We start from the raw sequence: 20,381 nt of genomic DNA on the forward strand, positions 1-20,381 counted from the left end.
ATCTGGGTACTGCCCGCCCCTTGGTGGTGGTGGTGGTGGGTGCTTACCACCGCGTGCGCCCTAAAACAAGCTGATCCTGCCTGTCTACTGTGGTCCTACGACCCCTCCCATTTACCTATTGCAGGGACGCGTAAACCTCGGATCCCAGAGTCCTGTACTCTGCTCTCTAGTCTGCACCTCACTTCTTGCAAAACATGTTTACCATGCCTTCCTGCCTTTGGCCTAGGGTGCCGGTGTGCAGATGGGGACTACAGTTAAATGCATCAGGCTTCTGCGTAGATTCTGTTTCCTAGTTCAAGGTGTGTGGTTCCCACCCTCGCCAGACTGTTCAGCTCGAGGAGGTCTGAGTGGGTGAGATGGGGGGCCTGGGAGGATGAAGGGACAGCAGAGAAAATGCTCTTTATGCATAAAATAAGCCACAACCATGCGCACGGATTCACTCAACGAATCTTAGTCATTCTTATCTCCAAACTTTCCGTGTTCCAGTCACCTGAATAGCCTATGCTTCCCAGCTTCAATCTCCTTGCCCAATTCCTTTAGGATGGTTTGCCCTGCAAATTCAGGCTCTCCTCCTTCCCAAGGGTTATTAGAATGAATATAGGGCTGGGGTTGTGGCTCAAGGGTGCAGTGCATGGCTAGCATGCAGGACACCCTGGTTCCATCCCCAGCACCACAGAAAAACAAAAACAAAATCAACCATGACTTCGGCCTTAAGTCCTAGGGAAACCTGAGCTCTGGCCATGACCCACCCCCACAAAAAAATCCATGACAACATTGTGATGGGCAAAAGGACCAAAACAAGAGTCTAAAGAACAGGCTTGCATGTGCCTTGATGTTTGAGTAGGCTCAGTGCCGTGTTAAACTGATGAGAGCCCGAGGAGGAACTTCATTCCCCTTCCAGGATTCCCCAAAGCTCATACAGTTTGGCACTCAATCCATACAATCTCTGAGTCTGGACTGTGTGTGACTGCAGACTGCTAGACAGAAGGGCCCAGATCACACTTCCACCCCCTGTCAGAATGTCTCCTGGCACTCTGCAAACAGGATACTTACTGTGTGTGGGGTGCAGTGGGGGAGACTGGGAGATATGTTTCTATTCAAAAGCGCACACACTTTAAACATTTTTCTTTTGTGCATGCATGCATGTCACCACCCATGTGTAGCAGTCCAGAGGATAAATTGCAGGGAGTCTGTTCTCTATCCACCATGTAGGGCTGGGTATCAAGCTCAGAGATTGCCAGGCTTGGTGACAGACAACTTTTTTTTTTTTTTTTTTTTTTTTTTTTTTTTTTTTTGGTTTTTTGATTTTTTTTTTTTTTTAAAGACTTATTTATTTATTATGTATACAGCATATGTGACTGCATGCCAGAAGAGGGCACCAGATCTCATTACAGATGGTTGTGAGCCACCATATGGTTGCTGGGAATTGAACTCAGGACCTCTGGAAGAGCAGTCAGTGCTCTTAACCTCTGAGCCATCTCTCCAGCCCGACAGACAACTTTTATCTGCTGGGCCATCTCACCTGTCCAAGCCAAGCACACGCGTTCTAGACCGCCCGGATTCACTTCTTTTTCTGTGCCCTCATCCCATTCTGAGTTAGTAGCTTCGTTTTATAGCTGGGAAAACAGGTTCTAAGCAGATTGTAACTTGCCTTCAAATATGTTGAGTTGATGGAGGACATGATTGGAAGAGTCTGAGAAGTGTTAGCCAGGCAAGCTTGGGGAAAATGACTAAACGGACGGACGGGCTTGTTGGGTGGATAGGAAGAAGAGAAGGAACATACAAAAGGCTAGTGGGTTTGATTTGGTGAGACAGGAGTGTTCTTAGTGCAAGATAGAGGAGAGGTCAGCTAATAGCTTGGGAAGATTTCAGGCGTGCTGACAGATTCAGTCCAGACTGAATCAAGACTGTAGGCTTTGTGGGAAAGTGGGTTTGGAAGGAAGAGGACGGAAGACTGCCAGCCGTACCTGACACTGTGGAGAAACTGCAGTGACCAGTAGGCTAAGAAGCCTAGCTCTCCAAGTTCACAGACTTGCAATGCTGACTCCACATCCCCCAGGAGGAAGCACGTATGCCAGAGTACTAGGTTCTGCAGCTCCCTGAGTTGTAGAGAGCTGAGACAGCCTTTAGTGAATGTGTAAAGAACAGATGAAGTCTTGAGTGAATGTGTGGGCATGGCCATGTCAAGGGACCCAATATTTCAGGCTGCTGGGTGGCCTGAGCCTTCAGCAGGTCCAGGGCAGATGTTGGGAGTTTGTGCAAGTACAATAGCATGTGCAAGATGATGGTGTGTGCAACTAAGAGTGTTTAAGAAGGTTTGACCAGTGTGTGCAACCCCAGCTTCTTCCTCCTGGATGACTGCAACCTGAGTTTGCTCCCCAATAGAGCCCTCCTATCAAGACGAGCTTACTCCCCCCTGTCCTGTACATAATAAATTCACTGAGGGTCCAGTTGTTGGTGGCTGGGGTGCTGCTCCATCAGAGTGAGCACAGACCACCCAATTCTTTTTGAAGAATCTTTTCTTCATTCCCTCTCTGAGACCCAGTCAGGTTTCCAGGTCCAAGGCATGCTAGACACAGGACTGAGCTCTGAGGTGAGATTTTCTGAGTGTTTGTGATGGCTGATATATAATCTTGCACCCTTTTGTTGTTGTTGAGACAGGGTTTCTCTGTGTAGCCCTGGCTGTCCTAGAACTCACTCTGTAGACCAGGCTGGCTTTGAACTCAGAGATCCACCTGCCTCTGCCTGCAGAGAGTGCTGGGATTAAAGATGTGAACTACCACTGCTCAGTCCTTGCACCTTTTTATTTATTTATTTATTTATTTATTTATTTATAATTTTTTTGGTTTCTTGAGACAGGGTTTCTCTGTGTAGCTTTGCGCCTTTCCTGGATCTCGCTCTGTAGACCAGGCTGGCCTCAAACTCAAAGATCCACCTGCCTCTGCTTCTTGAGTGCTGGGATTAAAGATGTGCGCCACCACTGCTCAGCTCTTGTACTTTCTTAAATGAGTAAAATGTGTGGTTTCAAAGCCAGGTTCTAGGATGGCACTTACAAACTGTCTTGGGCATTTACTTCAGTATTTCTGGCAAGACAGATTCAGTACACAATCCATTCCTTTCTGTTCTCTTCCCACTTCGAGCTCAGCATCTCACTTTTCCAGAGGAAACTCCCTTAACAGACAACCCCACTCCCTGCAAACCAAGCTGGTAAGAGTAAAATTCTTGACTGTGAAGAGAGAGGAGTTGAAATCTAAACACATAAATAAGCACTAATTGAAACAGGTTTGCTGGAACACACCTTTGATCTTGGCAGTGGAGGCAGGAGGACCAGTTCAAGGTCATCCTCAGCTACATCACAATTTTAAGACCATGGGACACGAGGCAGGTCATTTATTGAGTGGGGTGTTACTTATCCTTGAAGTCACTGCTGGCCGCTTCATTTGGAATTCTTTGGAGAACACAAACTTTGGCTATACTGCCTCCCCCGGTTCTGCTGTAAGACAAAGTGACAGAGGCTGGTGGCGCTGGTGTCCTGGCCACACCTCAGGCTGGTTTGGCTCTAGGGTTGGCACACAGAAGTGAACTCCTTGCGTCAGGGACCAGGGAAGATGCAGCCTATGAACTGGAACTCCTTAGACAGAGGCTCCCCGAGGCATGAGGACACTGGCCTGGTCAAGATGTCCTGCCTCTTGCCCACTGTGGTGACTTTGCTCCTGCCCTGCCTTCTCTACTCCTGGTTGCCTGGCATTTTCCTTGGGGTGGGGGGTGCAACCTGTTGGCCACATACAGCCAAGGTACTTCCTCAGTACTGACTGCCACCTGTACAACAGTGCTGTGTAGTCTTACTGTGCCCCAAAGCCGCTTTTGCCTGTTAAGTGTTCCAGAATCCTAGCCACTTGTCTTGGACTCGGACCCAAACCTGGGCCTTCTGGTTTGGCCTCCCCTGACTCCAGCCCTCGTTACCAAGAAGGGTGTGTCAGGACATGTCTGCAGATGCTGGAGAACCACCCTCCACCATCAGCATACTTGGTGGTGGTGGTTAAGACTGGGTCTCACACTGTAGCCCAGGATGGCCTCAAATTTGTGATCCTCCTGCCTCTGCCTCCCACGTGCTGGGATTATAGGCATGAGTTATAATACCAGGCCAGCATGCTTGGTTTATTTAACAAGGAATCATAATCTTATTTCTGGCAGCAGGAACAGGGATGGAAAGCCTCTAGAATTCCCAGTCTGAAGAAGCAGCATCTCCAGCTGTGACTTCTGGAGTTAAGGTCTGATTTAGAAGCACAGCCACAGGTGCCTGCTTCTGGCCAATTTTTTTAAAATTAACTAATTAGTTAATATTTTATGTGCGTGGGTGTTTGTCCCTACTTTTTTTTTTTTGGTTTTTTGAGACAGGGTTTCTCTGTGTAGCTTTGCACCTTTCCTGAAACTCACTTTGTAGCCCAGGCTGGCCTCGAACCCACAGAGATCTGCCTGCCTCTGCCTCCCAAGTGCTGGGATTAAAGGTGTGCGCCACCACTGCCTGGCCTTTTTCCCTACATGTTTAACTGGGCATTAAGTTTATGCCTGGTGCCCATAAAGGTTAGAAGTGGGCATAGGAGTTACAGTTGTTAGCCATAAGTGATGGGAATTGAACCCAGATCCTCTGGAAGAGCAGCCACATTAGCGACTGAACTGTCTTCTCCAGGGACATCAAATTTCTTTTGAGACAGGGTTTCTCTGCATCACAGCCCTAGCTCTCCTGGAACTCACTCTAGACCAGGCTAGCCTCAAACCACCTGCCTGTGCCTCGTGAGTGCTGGGATTAAAGGTGTGCACCACCCTTTGTTGTCTTCAAGAGCCTCCTCATAGCTCAGCGAGGGAGCTGAGGTCTGTTCTGTTCATGCTGCACGACAGGCTTGGTACTGAGCGACTACGATGCATGCATTTGAGTCTTCACAAACCTGAAATAGTTATTCAACAGGTTGAAGAAAACTCAGGTACTTGCCAACAAAGGCAATGGCCAGTATGGTGATCTGAGGCCTGAGGCCAAGCCTACGTCTTTTCCTAGACCTATCCTGTAGCAGGAATCTTAGAGTTCTTATTAATAAAATCAAACCTGAGGCCAGTTATTGGGGTCAATGCTGGTAGATCAGAGAGACAGAACAAGCCACAGATATCTCACCTTGCCAGTTCCTCAGCTGGTCCTGTTTCCTCAGACTGGAAGCCTCTGTGTCCTCATCCAGAATGAATCTCAGCTGAACTGTGTTGCTCCAAAGCCTGAAAGCTTAACCAGCCAAATGCTTCTAGTTTCTGGTCCTCAACGCCTTATAAACCTTTCTGCTTTCTACCACCACTCCCTGGGATTAAAGGCGTGTGTCACCATGCCTGGCTGTTTCCAATGCGGCCTTGAACTCACAGAGATCCAGAGGGATTTCTGCCTCTGAAATGCTAGGATTAAAGGCATGTGCTACCACTGCCTAACCTCTATGTTTAATATTGTGGCTTTTCTGTTTCTCTGACCCCAGATGAGTTTATTAGGATACACAATATTTTGGGGAACACAATACCACCACACCATCCCCTAGTATTTATGCCCACACCTGCTTCTACCTGGGCTGTCACATCTTCTCCACCCTGTCTACCGTAAGGGAGGAGTACTGCATGGCTGTGACACTGTGGCTCTGGCAACAATGCCTAGGCCTTCTGTGAGGTCATAGGCTTCTCTTCTGAGGTGTCAGCTTTCACACAGCTGGCAGAGCATAGGCTGTAGCAGTCTATCAGGCCACAGGTGGGTCTCAACCCTTCTGCATTGTAAAATCACCTTTCTTGACCCTGGGGTCTAGAACACAACACCCAGGTCAAGGGTGATTTTTCCACTTCTGTTTTCCTCAGACACCAGCAGGTAAGAGTCATGAGTTTTGTGTTGCTCCCCACCAAATCCTAACATGTAGGTACTCAACAGCAGCCAATGGATGTGGAGAATGAGGTAAGAATGAGATTATTAAATTCCTGACTGTAGAGTATACAGCAAGTTATTAATTGGGTGATGTAAACATGAACTGTGGACAGCTGTGGCTTTGTTTTCCACAGAGAAAGAGACATTAAGCTAAAAAAAACCCCTGGAGAATCCAAACCAAAGAAGAAAGAAGTTTAAGGCAGGCCATTCCAGATCCTTCCTCATCTTCACTCCTCAATCAAACACCACCAGATACGTTTCAACTGAGAAAAAAGTTTTAATAACACATACACATACATTCAGAGGCCTTTAAACAAGACATAGTATAAAATCTTAAAGAAAGGGGGGAAATGAGGAGGAAACATTGCATTTACTGCCTAAGAGCTAGGAGATTAACTGGCTGACACAATGCCCTGGGAAACTGACACACAGATGATGAGGTGTGCCGGCACCATCGAGTGCTCACACCCACTGAGATGGGACTGCACTGATTTGCATGCCCACCACTTGTACCCTATTGCCTCCTGAGAGACAAGCCAAGTCAGTTCACTTAACTCAGCTGCTTGTCAACGAGTCATTTTTAAATGTAAAAAATTACTCTTGGTTTAAAGACTCCACACATTATTACTGGCCAGTCCCCACCAACTGTATCTATTTTGATTGGGGGAGGGGGAAGCAAATGCTTCAATAGAGCCCGGATGGTAACACACTATGTTATCTATCTTTTACTGGGGAGATATATATATATATATTTTTTTTGTGAAGTCAAAAGCAAGCTACTACTTGCACTCAAAACAAAAACAAAATGTCAACCTTCCAAAAGGTGACAAAGGCACCACTGCCATCAGGAGAAGACAAGACAAAAAAATGCACAGATGCTGACTTCAGTGCTACACAGATGATTTGTGCACGGAGCCTCTTCACGTAACATTATAGAACTGTATTTTCAGATAACAAGAAAAGCAGGTTAGAAAAGGCCAACAGTTACACACAAAAGCATAAACACAAGTACTTTAATTTTCAGCTTGCAGTAAGGGTAATAAGTTTGACATACACATCCAGAAAATTAGACAAGGTGATTTTTGGCACAGTAAGATTGCCAAACACACCACCACTCAGTGCAAGCTTTGTTTGCCAAGTCCTAAATGTGGCCTGACAGTCTTTGTGCAAGGAGCATTTTCTCCCTCTCTACCATCCCATTTTCTGGGCAACAAAGCCGGAGGGAGGGAGATAAAGCATGGGGACTTGGAAGGAGATGGAAATACTTGATTTGGGAGAAAAATCATGAGCTACTGCGCTAAAATAGAATCACAAAGTTTCTATGAGAACCCAAATGCAAATACTAACTGGACTATGACCTGGAGACTGAAGACTGTTACCAGAGTCATAAATACAAGGGCCTAAACTGATATCTGGCCATTTATTTTAAAGGGAAGGATAAAGTATTTTTCTCTCATGGAGAAAGACAATTGAAAATAGAGATTTTACTCTTATTGGAACTGCTAAATAAGAATGTATCAAAGTGGTTTTAAATTTGATGGGTGGTTATCAGTTGAAACTGCAATATAAAAGGGTCACTTAAAAACCTGAATAACCCACTTGTCCCCGTCAATGTACACAATAGAAAATATTTACACACTGTAATTACAAGCAATATAAGCAGATTTTATACTTTGAGATTTTGTACACTTTACACAATGCAAAATGAGAAAAATATGAACACTTATAAAATTACACACAAATAATGTATCTACAAGGTATTAAATTACAGAGTGAAAGCCCCCATTGTTGGGCAGATAGATGCCAGAGTTTCAAGCTTCTGTCAAATATAACTCTTTGTATCTATCTCTGTAACCATAGTGGCATTTTGTAATAATACCCTTGAGAGGTAGCATCAATATACTATTCTTACCGGTAAACTCAACACAGAAGAAAACTTTTGTTGGTCTGACTCTTGGAGCCTCAATCAGCCTCAGTTCTTGTAAATTTGATTTGTTTAGTCTTCCCTATAAAATCTCTAACTGCCCAATGCTTGACATGAGCTCAAAAGTTACTAATGTTATTTTAAATGATAAATTTAAGATAAAATGGTTTTTATTCCTAAGCCTCAATTTAGAGGTAGAAAGTTAGCTCTCAGAACTTATTTTCTCCTCTCAAACCATAAACATCGAGCCCAGTTCCTTTTCCAGCCTCACCTGGACCCACACAGATATTAGCATGCTCAGGAGGGAGCAAGCCACTGAAGCCAGTTTTCCAAGAACAAGCATTCCTTTCCGGAAGCAAACCCTCTCCAGACAGACAACGGTCAGCAGGAGTGTTACCACCAAAGGTTTCAAAGGGCCTCGGGCTCAATCTAGCGGTGCACCTCTGCTAACCCTCTACCATCTAAACTAAAGGATGGCTTTCCAGTGTTTAAAAGAATTTAGAGCAGCTGTGGTTTTCAAGTGCAACAACTTCAAGATACAAACGCTCGAGCAAACGCAAACACACACACACACACACACACACACACACACACACACACACACACACACACACAGTGTCCCCAAAATAAACATCATCAAGGTCTCTGATAAATTATATACTGTGGGAACAAGGTTTTTGGAAACTTCCAGATTTTTAAGCCTTTATACAGAGACTTCTGTAATATAGTTACCAATGGCCAGAATTCTGGCTAAGCTTTTATGATTGAATCAGTATTTTAAAAATATATGCATTTACAAGAAATCCTAAACAAACTGCCTATGAATGTTCTGGCATTTTAAAAACAGCCACTACTTTGTAGCTTTATCTCTTCCTCTAAGGGCAATCTGACAGTATGTCTGTTTCTTATTTGACTTTAAATATATTTAAAAAACCTCAGATTTATAGTCTTGAATAGTAAAGGGACAATGTATGGACTGAAACTGTCTGGTTTAGGGAGTTACAGAAAAGACCCACACTTCTGATTACAGAACTCTATTCTAGACTTTCCCTTTGTATCCTAAAATAACCAAGAGGGAAATGAAAACCAGCTGGACCTTGGCCTTCGTTTCAATGTCCAAATCCTCAAGTTGGTCCACACTTATCCTTCTTATTTGCTGTGATGATCCAGGTGCTATGCAGCCACCTAACAAGATAATGGCTGAAAACGAGGGGCTAGGGAGGGTAGGCTGGGGTCTTCTATCAGCTCTGTCTACCCACCCTTCTTTTATGAGCCCCTTTCTTTCCTCTAAGGTCAGCTGCAGATGGCATTTCATATCTGCTTCAGAAACGGCAGTCTTCATCACCAGCCCCACACTGCATATTCAAGTGGCACACAGCTGTGTTCCTTAGCATCTGCTGGATCCACAGTAACCCTCTTGGAAAGGCCCTTCTTGCTTTGTATTTCTGCTGCTGTAACTCGTGTTAAGAATCTGGCACCCAGAAGTCATGAAGCTGCCCCTGGAGAAGGGGGAAAAGGGAAAAATTAATCAGATTATGAACTAATCCTTTTAATCATTGGACAGCAGTCTTTGATTAATGAAAGCAGAAAAATCATGATATATACACGTCTCTGAAAACATCTTTCTTGTTTTGAGACAGGGTCTTCTATTAGCCCTGACTGGCCTTCAATTTCAGAGATCTGCCTGCTTCTTCTGCCTTTCAAGTGTTGGGACTAAAGGCACACACAAAGCCACCATGCCCAGCTGAAAATTTCTTATGATTTTATAACTTTTCCATTTTGTGCTCTGGCAATGAAAAGGCATAACACAAAAACAGGACATTTTTCTCATGGACACACTCACAAAGGGACATATTTAAAGAGATTAATGTGTTAAACTGATTATAAAGTTTTTCTATTAATGCTACATTGGCAGAGAGCCTTAACATTTTATTGAGGGAACTGGAGAGATGTCTCAGTGGTTAACACACTGACCACTCTTCCAGAGGACCTGGATTTGATTCTCAGCACCCAAATAGAAGTTCACAACTATGTAACTCCAGTCCCAGGAGATCTGATACTTTCTGGCCTCCAAGGTTATCCAGCATGCAAGTGGTACATAGACATACATGAAGATAAAACACCCATACACACAAAACAAAATAATAATTAACAAAAAAACAACAGCCCCACACTGCATTTGGCAGAAGTCTTCCCAGCATACACAGGGACCCGGATTTGTTCAGTAGCTCAGAATGAACAGGAGGTGGTGATGTATACCTGCAATCCTAGCAGTGGAGGAAGAGGGAAGAAGATCAGAAGCCCAAGGTCACCTTTGGCTTCACAGGGAGTTCAAGGGCAGCCTGAGCCCCACACCAACACTGAAATACTGTGAGACAGAGATTCCACCCAAGAATACGCTCAAGATGTTTTCCTTTGAACACATATTTACTCAAAAACTTGTATATAAATGTTCATGGAAATATTTATTTTATTTTATTTTTTATTAAATTCTTTTTTTTTTTAAGATTTATTTATTTATTATGTATACAGTATTTTGCCTGCATGTATGACTGCAGGCCAGAAGAGGGCACCAGATCTCATTACAAGTGGTTGTGAGCCACCATGTGGTTGCTGGGAATTGAACTCAGGACTTCTGGAAGAGCAGTCGGTGCTCTTAACCACTGAGCCATCTCTCCAGCCTTTATTTTTGATTTTTTGAGACAAAGTTTCTCTGTGTAGCCTTGGCTGTCCTGGAACTAGCTCTGTAGACCAGGTTGGCCTCTAACTCACAGAGATCACCTGCCTCTGCCTCCCGAGTTCTGGGATTAAAGGCATAGGCCACCACCGCCCGGAGAAATATTATTCTTAATAGTCAGAAAGTAGAAACAACTCTTGCTCTTCTTGTTAAGTGGATAAATAAATGTTATATATCCATACAGTCAAATATCATTTTGCAGTAGAAAGGATATACTTATTACAACACAGATTTCTTTATCATTATTAGATAAAAGAAGCTGGCCACAAAAGACCACATAGTGTAGTAATCTAGAAGAGGAAAATCTTGACAGAAAGCAGGCAGGCATCTGCCTAGGGCTTAAGGGAAGTAAAGAGAGGCATGAAGGTGGTGGAGGAATAGGAGGGACCGCCAAAGTTCAAGTGTGGCGATGATCTGCTCGATTCTGTGGCTACACTAGTCCCCACAGACTAAGTGGTGAAATGGACACATGCATTCTATCTTAACAGAATTGTTAGATGTACTCATGAAATAACCTCCATTTGATGCAACCTGACACTTTTAAATGACTGCAAACCAACCCTAAAAACTAGACACAAACCATACATCATGCAGTGGGTTTCATAATAAATAAAACAACACCTGAGTAGGCCGACAGTTCTGGATTATTTCCTGCCATTTTCCATGTATTCTGGCAACCAAGTCTTTCACCTTAAAAATAACAAAAAGAGGAAAAGATGTCAGATCAGAGTATCCTCACTTAAAATCAAATTAACATTGGAAAGAAAGCATCTCAGAGTTGCTGCTATGGAGGTGCAGGGCTGCACTCCCAGCCCTCAGGAGGACTGCTCAAAGTCCAAGACCAGTGTGAGCTATAGTGTGAGATCCTGTTTCAAAAAACCGAAACAAAACAGTAACAAAAATAAGTATAAAAGTCAAATATATTTCATAGCTATCACAGGCCCCAACAATTATATTTGATTGCTGTCAAGAAAAGGCTACTTATCTTTTGGGGAGGCTTTCAAATGACATGTTTTCTTTTATTACCGTAATTTATTTTTTTCACAATCTAAAATGTCAAATGATTATGACTTAATTTTCTTGTTTGTTTTTTGACACAGGGTCTCTCTATATAATCCTGGCTGTCTGGAACTCCCTATGTAGCTCAGGCTGTCCTCAAACTCACAGAGATCCACCTGCCCCTGCTTCCTGAGTGCTGGGATTAGGTGTGAGCCACAACACCCAGTCTTAATTTCTTTGATTTTATTTTACGTGTATGGGTGTTCTGCCTACATGTGTATATCTGTTCATTGCCCTCAAAGCCAGAAGAGGGTTTCAGATCCCCTGGAACTGGAGTTATTATATACAGACAGTGTGAGCTGCCATGTGGGTGCTGCAAATCCAATCTGGGTCCTCTGGAAGAGCAGTCAGTTCTCTTATCCACTAAGCCATCTCTCCAGTCCTTAATTTCTTTTTTAAAAATTATTACTCTACAAGACAGAGTTGCCCTATTTAGCCCTGGATAACCCTAAATTTAATGCAGTTTTCCTGCCTCTGCCTTCCAAGTACAGGGATTACAGCAATGCATCACCATGCTCGATTTCCTGTTACTAAAGACAGTCCAGATAGTCCAGAGACCCACAACTCTGCCTTCAAAGAGATTTCTACTTTCTACTCTCTGGCTTCTGAACACCCAGCCAGGGAAGCTGAAGGGTATACCATTTTACAGGGCCCAGCGCATTGGCCGCTCCCAGCTTTACCATAGCTTGCTTTTAAAAGGTTCAACAGAAAGACAACAAAAAATTCAGGATATGGCTCAGTAGTTAAGAGCACTTGTTGCTCTTGCAGAGGACACAGGTTTGAGTCCCAGAAACTACATGGCAGCTCACAACCATTTATAAACCCAGATCCAGGGAATTCAATGCCCTCTTCTGATCACTGAGGGTACCAGGCACAAACACAGTACAAAGGCATACATTCAAGGAAAAACACTCACACATAAAATTACACAAGCCTAAATTTTTTTTTTTTTTTTTTTTTTTTTTTGGTTTTTTTCGAGACAGGGTTTCTCTGTGTAGCTTTGCACCTTTCCTGGAACTCGCTTTGGAGACCAGGCTGGCCTCGAACTCACAGAGATCCGCCTGGCTCTGCCTCCCGAGTGCTGGGATTAAAGGCGTGCGCCACCATCGCCCGGCCTAAACATTTTTTAATGTGTCACTTGCTCCTTCCACAGAATCACAAGATCCCAACTTGCTGCCACTCCCTTTGTAAATGCTACACAAACCTCTGGTACCTGCTGCAAACAGATTTAGCCAGTCTGCCAAACTCAAAGGTCTCCACAAAGTGAAGCTCCCACTATGCTTCACACTACCAAATGAACAAAGGGAAGGCCCATTTACCACTCCTGATTATCTCTTAGACTTTCATTGCTTGAGAAAAACGTCTCTGTGTGTGTGTGTGTGTGTGTGTGTGTGTGTGTGTGTGTGTGTAGGCAGGCTTTCATGTATTTCAGGCTGGCCTCAAACCCCTCATGTAGCTGTAGCTGACTTTGGTTTTTCTGTTGTTCTTGCCTCTACCTATCAAGTACTGGAATTACAGGCATGCTCCACCACACCTAGAATACAAATATTTAAACAAGTCAGCAATTTTTTGGGGGGAGACATATTTTCACTATGTAGCTCTGGTGGCCTAGAGCTGGTTATGTAGACCAGGCTGTCCTTGAACTCACTGAGATCTGCTTATCTGTCTCCTGAGTGCTAGGATTAAAGAAGTGATCCACCATCCTGGCCTTAAGTCAGGAAGAAACAGGCATCGGGAGGTAGAGGCAGATCTCTGAGTTCGACAAGGCCAGCCTAGTTAGTCTACAAAGAAGTTCCAGGACAGCTAGGGCTACACAGAGAGACCCTGACTCAAAAACAAACAAAAAAGTGAATTAAAATCTCCACTTTCCCCCACTCTGTAAAGTTTAGCAAACTGTCTTCATGACAACTACAGACAGGTCAGTAGTCACACTGCAGAGTACACCCCACACGGACAGGTCAGTAACTAGTCACGCTGCAGACTACACCCCACACGGACAGGTCAGTAACTAGTCACGCTGCAGAGTACACCCCACACGGACAGGTCAGTAACTAGTCACACTGCAGAGTACACCCCACACGGACAGGTCAGTAACTAGTCAACTGTAGAGTATACTCCTGAGGCTAAGGCTTTGTGTCTGAGACCAAGGACTACTATTGCCTAGTGTATCTGGAAATCTGACTCAGCTTCACATTTGTTGCTCATTTTCATATTTACTTTAAAGTGACTAACATACAGCCGGGCAGTGATGGTGCACGCCTTTAATCCCAGCACTCAGGAGGCAGAGGCAGGCGGATGTCTGTGAGTTTGAGGCCAGCCTGGTCTACAGAGAGAGATCCAGGACAGGCATTAAACTACACAGAGAAACCCTGTCTTGAAAAACCAAAAAAGAAAAAAAAAAAAAAAGAATGACTAACACACACACCCAATGAGAACAGTTCAGATAATCAGCTTCTGTAGCTGACCTATGTAAAGATACAAAGACACACAGCCCCAAACAGCCATCACCTACTACGCACACACAAGCCAAGAAGAAATCCACTTCATACAACAAAAATCTAAGTCAGTTATTAAAAAAAAAAAAGCTTAGATATTTCTAAAAGTATTTTTTGTGTGTGTCAGGAGGAATTCAGGTCAGTCTATTAATGTTAAAGTTGCTTCTCTCGTACATTCTCATAAATTTGGTTTTCTATTGTCTTTGTGTATAAAAAAAACTTTAGGAAAAACAAAACAAAACAAGAAAAACCTTGGTAAGCTTACTGATGCATCAATCCTATCCAACACCTGGGTTCGGTGAGACCTCAGAATGGAGTCTTCCTAGAACAGTTCAGTGAGCATCACGGGGAGCAGCTAGTCTATTCTCCTCTATAAATATGACTTTTCCATCGCCATGGAATTCATACCATTGCTTTGTAATTATATATACCTATACATTTAAAACAATATCTCCATCTGTGAAGCTAAGGTTTGAAAACATAAGGTTTTTTTGTGTGTGGAGGACAGTGTCTTCCTCCATCACCAACCTTATTTTTTGAGACAAGGTCACTCACTGGACCCAGAGTTCACAGACTAATTAGATGGCTGATCAGTGAGCACTGGGGTCCACTTGTCTCTGCTTCCCTCAGTAGTAAGGTCAGGGATGTGTGCGACCACTCCCATTTACACGGGTACTGGGGATCCAGACTAGTGTGCAGTAGGCACTTTACCACACCCTGAGTACGTGTTTGACCTGTACAATGGGAAAAAACAAAAAGTCCCAAAGACACTGAAAGAAATTTTCTCTTTGGGTGTCAGGAATTTCAGAACAAAGAGTAAAGTGAAAAATGTATTTGCTTGAAGAGTGTTTTTCACTTGTACTTTCAACCTAGCTAGAAAAGTACTTAGTAGAAGCTGATTTGTTACCCAAGTCCTAACTCAGAGTGGTAATTAACACCAGTATTCAAAGTACTAGAGAGGCTGAGGCAGGAGGACCAGAAATGTGCTATTGGCTGGTGAGGTAATTCAGTGGGTGAAGGCACTTGCCACCAGGCCTGACAACCTGAGTTTGGTCCTCAGGAGCCACACAGTAGAAGGAGAGGACCAACTCCCACAAGCTCTCCTGTGACCTATATATCCCAAACAATGCACATACACTAGATTATGTGCACCCCTATCTCCAACCAACAAATAAATGAATATAAAAAAACCCCTAAAAGTTTGAAGAAAGCCAGGCACAGTAGTGGATGCTTGTGATCAACACTTGGAAGGCAAAGACAGGTGATCTGTGTGAGTGGGCAGCCTGGTCTACACAATGAGGTCCAGCCAGGGCTACATAGTAAGATCCTGCTTCAGCAAACCAAAAACAACTTGAGGCAAGCCTGGGCTATATAATTAAAGTGTCTTCATTTTAAAAAGTCCTCTTTATGTTCTTTGAAATATATTTATGTGTGTATGTGAGCGTGCATGCGTGCATATCTATATATTGAGGATCCAATGAAGTGGCCAAGCACACTACCACTGAGCTATACTCACAAGTCCTTATGCCCCCCCCCCCCCCCCCCCAAAGAGCGGCTTGTGTATTTCCCTTGCTTACATTTTCTTTTTCTTACAACAGGGCCTTACTGTGTTGTTGCACAAGAAAGCCTGAGTCCTGGGTTTTCCTGTCTTAGCCTCCCAAGTGCCAGGATTACAGGTGTGACTGCCAACAATACATAAAAATAGGAAGCAGGGCACTCAGTGAGTGAAGTGGTTGCTGTGTAATCCTGAGGACTGGAGTTCAAATCCTCAGAATCAATGGAAAGCCAGGTGTATACATCTGTAATAACTGGAGGCTCCAAGGACAACTAGTCTCTGTTTTAAACAAGGTGTAAGGCAAGGGCTGACATTCATAACTGTCCTTAGGCATCCCCATGTGCATCATGTCGTATGCTTATACCCCAAACCCGCCATAAATAACATACTTACTTTAGTTCTGTAGAAAAGCCTTGCGTCTTCCCTAATATCACACTTAACATGCTTTTCCAAAGCCCCACAAAGCAGCACGAAGTGTTTCTATGTAAACAAACAAATGCAATAGATGAAAACAATTCTGAAGTCTTACAAAATAACAGACTATGCAGTTAAAAAAACGAAATCACTTAAAATGGACTTGATCCCACCAGTGAAAGTGTTGACTTCCACAAGAACATAATGATTATGACTCGTTGTTAGTTAATTAGAAAAGATATACACAAGAACTAGGTGTGGCAGGGCAAATGCTTAATAGTTCTAGCTATTAGGTAGACTGAGGCAGGAGGACCAGCTGAAGATCATCATGACAAAATGAGATCCTTTCTCTTGGGAAAAAAAAAACAAACAAACCAAACCAGGCCTGTTAGAATCATGTGGTGGGTAAAGTCCTTGCTGCCAGGCCTGACCTGAGTCCAGCCCTCAGTACCCACAAGGTAGAAAGAGCCCTGACTGCCATGTGGGCTTTGGCATGCTCATCTGCACACAATTTAATACTTTTCCTAATACTTTCTCCATCTTCTGAGTGCACGGTACTGAGTTTATAGGCATGTGACATTACTCTTGGCTCTTTACAAAAAAAAAAAACCAAAAAAACCTGCCTCCCTGCCCTTTATTGGGCTTGGAGAGATGGCTCAGTAGATTTTGGTTCCTAGTATCCACATTAGGCATCTCACAGCTATTTGTTAACTGTAGCTCCAAGGGATCCAAGGTTTTTGGCCTCCAAGGGCACCTGCACTCATGTGTGCACACCTACATGAAGGCACATACACCTACATGAAAATAAAACTTTTATTACTGTGTAAGTATACGTGTCTGCATAGGTGTGCACATGTCACCGTGCATGTGTGGAGGTCAGAAGACAACTCTGTAGAGCTGATTCTCTCCTCCTTTTACATGGAATTCTGGGAGTGTACTCAGGTTACTAGGCTTGCTTAGGAAACGCTTTACCTGCTCAAACACCTTGCCAGTCTTCTCCATGATTTTTAAGTGCATTCTTTTCTAGTTTTCTAAGAGGTAGTCTGGCTATATTATTCAGGCTGGCCTTGAAACCTTGGGTGCAAGCAATCCTCTTACCTATTCTCCAGAGTAGCCAGGAAGAGCCCAAACATCTGGCCTAATCTCCTCTCCCACCAATACTTGAGATTGAATATGGTGTCTCTAACAAGATAGAAAGTGAAAGCACTTTCACTCACTGCTGAGCTACATTCCCAGCCTTCTCGTCACTAAGATGTCCAGGCTGGCTTTGGATTTGTGATTACCTGCCTCAGCCTCCTGAGCAGATGGGATTACAGGCCTGTACCACTTGGGCTTTTTTCCATGTTTTGTTTTTTCCCCAGTTTTTTGAGACAGGGTTTCTCTGCATAGCTTTGGTTATCCTGAAACTCTGTAGACCAAGTTGGTCTACCTGCCTCTGCCTCCTGAGTGCTGAGATTAAAGGCATGTACTGCCAACATCTGGCATTTTTTTTGAGGTAGGGTCTCATTATATAGCCTTGACTGGCTTAGAACTCATGATGTAGACCAGGCGGGCCTCAAACTCACAGAGATCTGCCTATCTCTGCTGGGATTAAAGATCAGCAATAAGGTTTGGTGTGGGTTTTTTTTGTTTTTTGTTTTTCCTACTTCTGAGACAAGGTCTCATCTCACTATATAGCAGTGGTTTTCAAGCTGTGAGTCAAGACCCCTTTAGGGATCACACATATCAGATTTCCTTTAATCCCAAGGCCTGGGAGGCAGAGACAGGCAGATCTCTTTGAGTTCGAAGACAGCCTGTACAGACAGAGCTAGTTTCAGTACAGCCAGGGCTACACAGAGAAATCCTGTCTTGAAAAACCAAACCAAACCAAACCACATAAATGAAATTCTTCTTAAAAAAATTTTTTATTTAATGTATATGAGTGCATGTATGCCTTTATACCAGAAGAGGACATCAGATCCCAATAGAGATGGTTGTGAGCCACCATGTGGGTGCTGGGAATTGGAACTCAGGACCTCTGATAGAACAGTCAGTGCTCTTGACCGATGAGCCATTTCTCCAGCCCAAAATGAAATTCTTAGTATGGAGAGAGAATTCAGAAATGCACATGTGAAGCAGAACAGTAGTTTAATTTACCTTGGAAGGCAAACATTTCTAAATAACATAAAAAATTTTAATTTTGTGTGTGTACATGTGGCAGAGAATTTGTAAGTTGGCTTTCTCTTTCCATCCTGTGGGGCCTGGAGAATGAACTCAGGTTGTCAAACCTGGCAATAAGGACCTTTACACCACTAAGCCATCTTCCAGATTCCACTAAATAACCATTTTTAAAGGCATTTTAGTTTTTCTAAAGAAAAACAAAAGTGAGTGGTGGTTCAAAGGAGGAAAGTGAGAAGAAACCAGCTAAAAGCTAGTCCATGTGGTGACCCTTGTATCCTATGAGTATATTCTACTATTGCCAGGTTATGGTCACTAAGCTCTACTCCAGCAAATCACTGTTGAGAAATCTTGTCACTATGATATGGTTGCAGGTTACTATGACTCCCGGATTTCTATAGCAAAACCAGTCAACTTTCAAGTTTTCTTCTAACACACACACGCTCATTCATTTCACCAATGGAAACACCTATTTATAACAACACTGAACATTACCTACCCGTTGTCCAGAAGAAAAAGAATGAGAACAACTAACTTCCCCAACTAAATGAAGAAGAACGTAGGTCAGGTAATATGCCTGTTAGAGAGACAAAGAAAATTACTACCCATGAAAAAGCTAAACAAATACCACCCCAGTCTACTGATTAGCAAGGTTGCCCAGGAAAGCCAGGATTTAACTAACTTGGTGAGGAACGAAAAGCCATGCACTTCAACCAGACTTTCTGATTTCTGAATTAAGTGCTTCCTTTTTTACCCCTTACTACTGCTGTACGCAGTGCAGGGCCACAACAGAACACATTAAATTACCAACAACTGCCCTTTCACCCGAACTTTCAGCTCTACTCTGGAGAATTTTCCAAAAGCAATAAACTCTAAAACATCGTTTACTGTATGCCCGATGCATTCTCTGAGCTCTGGCTCTGGATACCTGCTTTTCAAGTTCTAAATGAAGACTGTCATCAATAGTTCCATTTGGTTGTTCAGCCCTTTTCTTCAAGACCATTTTCTTCAACAAATCAGAAGGCTTCATCTGTACTAGATAGCGATGTAGGACTGAGATCTATCAAGGGAAGAGAGACTCAGTCAATTCTAGTGCAGTGCTCTTTCTTGAGCTAATTCCAGTGTGCCCTCTGTCACTCTGGCTCCTTTTCCTGGCTTGATAATTCTGAAACCCATTTTTCTGTTTACTTCAAAGTCCTCAATTGCTTAAGGTGTTTTATGTTAAGATTTAGTATTTGTAATTTAGGTTAAATGCTTAGAACAAGATCAAATGATATTATAATAGAGGTCACTGAATTCTAAAAAAGAAGCACTATCTATCCAATGTGGTGGCTCATGCTGGCAATCCCAACACTTGATGCTGAAGCAGGAAGATCACTGGGAGTTTAAGGCTGACTGGGCTATCAGAGAGTGGCAGGTCTGGCTGACATCAAGTAGTCAGCCTGATGGTTAATTATTCATGCAGTTCTCTTTTCTATAGATATAAGGAAAAGGCGATAGGCAAGACAAACATCAGTAAGGCTAACTGCAGAAATCCTATCCTGGATCCCTTGGTGGCTATAAATATTACTGAATGGACTGAGGACTTTTAATTATTTTAGTGGCTCAGGAATGGTGCCCACATATCTGCAATCAAATCCACTTCCACCCGACTAGGGTGGCAGTCAGTTCTGTCAGATAATATGCATAGCATCTTGTGCATATTCTAATACTGCTCTTATATTTAATGGGTCATACTACTAGATTATGTCTTCCAGAGTACAGTCTCATTTTTTATTTATTTCTAGGACATAACCTAGTAACTTACAGTGAACTGCAATTCAAACAAGAACAATACAGGGACACCCAAGACAAGGTTCTGTGAATTTTTAAGTCCAATTAAGGGCAGCCCTTATCTTAGTTCAGGTTTCTATTGCTGTGAAGAGACATCATAACCACAGCAACTCTTATAAGGGAAAAATTTAATTGGGGTGGCTTGCTTACAGTTTCTGAGGTTTAGCTCATTGTTACCATGGCAGGGAGCATGGCAGACATTGTGCTAGCTACATCTTGATCAGAAGACAACAGGAAGTTGACTGAGACACTGGGTGGTATCGTGA

General features: G+C 43.3%; 1 protein-coding gene across 1 annotated transcript in view; it reads right to left on the reverse strand.

Annotated features, from left to right (window-relative positions):
* Positions 1 to 6,194: 6,194 nt before the first annotated feature.
* The window catches only part of Slf2 (SMC5-SMC6 complex localization factor 2), a 59,262-nt gene continuing 45,075 nt past the window's right edge, over positions 6,195 to 20,381 (reverse strand). Inside the window, exons 16-20 of the mRNA XM_052761147.1 lie at positions 19,211 to 19,342; positions 18,782 to 18,859; positions 16,105 to 16,191; positions 11,224 to 11,292; positions 6,195 to 9,364 (exon numbers count right to left, since the gene is read on the reverse strand). Coding sequence (XP_052617107.1) covers positions 9,329 to 9,364; positions 11,224 to 11,292; positions 16,105 to 16,191; positions 18,782 to 18,859; positions 19,211 to 19,342 — 402 coding nt within the window. The 3' untranslated portion in view covers positions 6,195 to 9,328. The remainder of the gene's footprint in view (positions 9,365 to 11,223; positions 11,293 to 16,104; positions 16,192 to 18,781; positions 18,860 to 19,210; positions 19,343 to 20,381) is intronic.

The sequence above is a fragment of the Peromyscus californicus genome, unplaced genomic scaffold (genome assembly GCF_007827085.1).
Source record: "Peromyscus californicus insignis strain IS unplaced genomic scaffold, ASM782708v3 Scaffold_4__1_contigs__length_199733344, whole genome shotgun sequence".
NCBI lineage: Eukaryota > Metazoa > Chordata > Mammalia > Rodentia > Cricetidae > Peromyscus > Peromyscus californicus.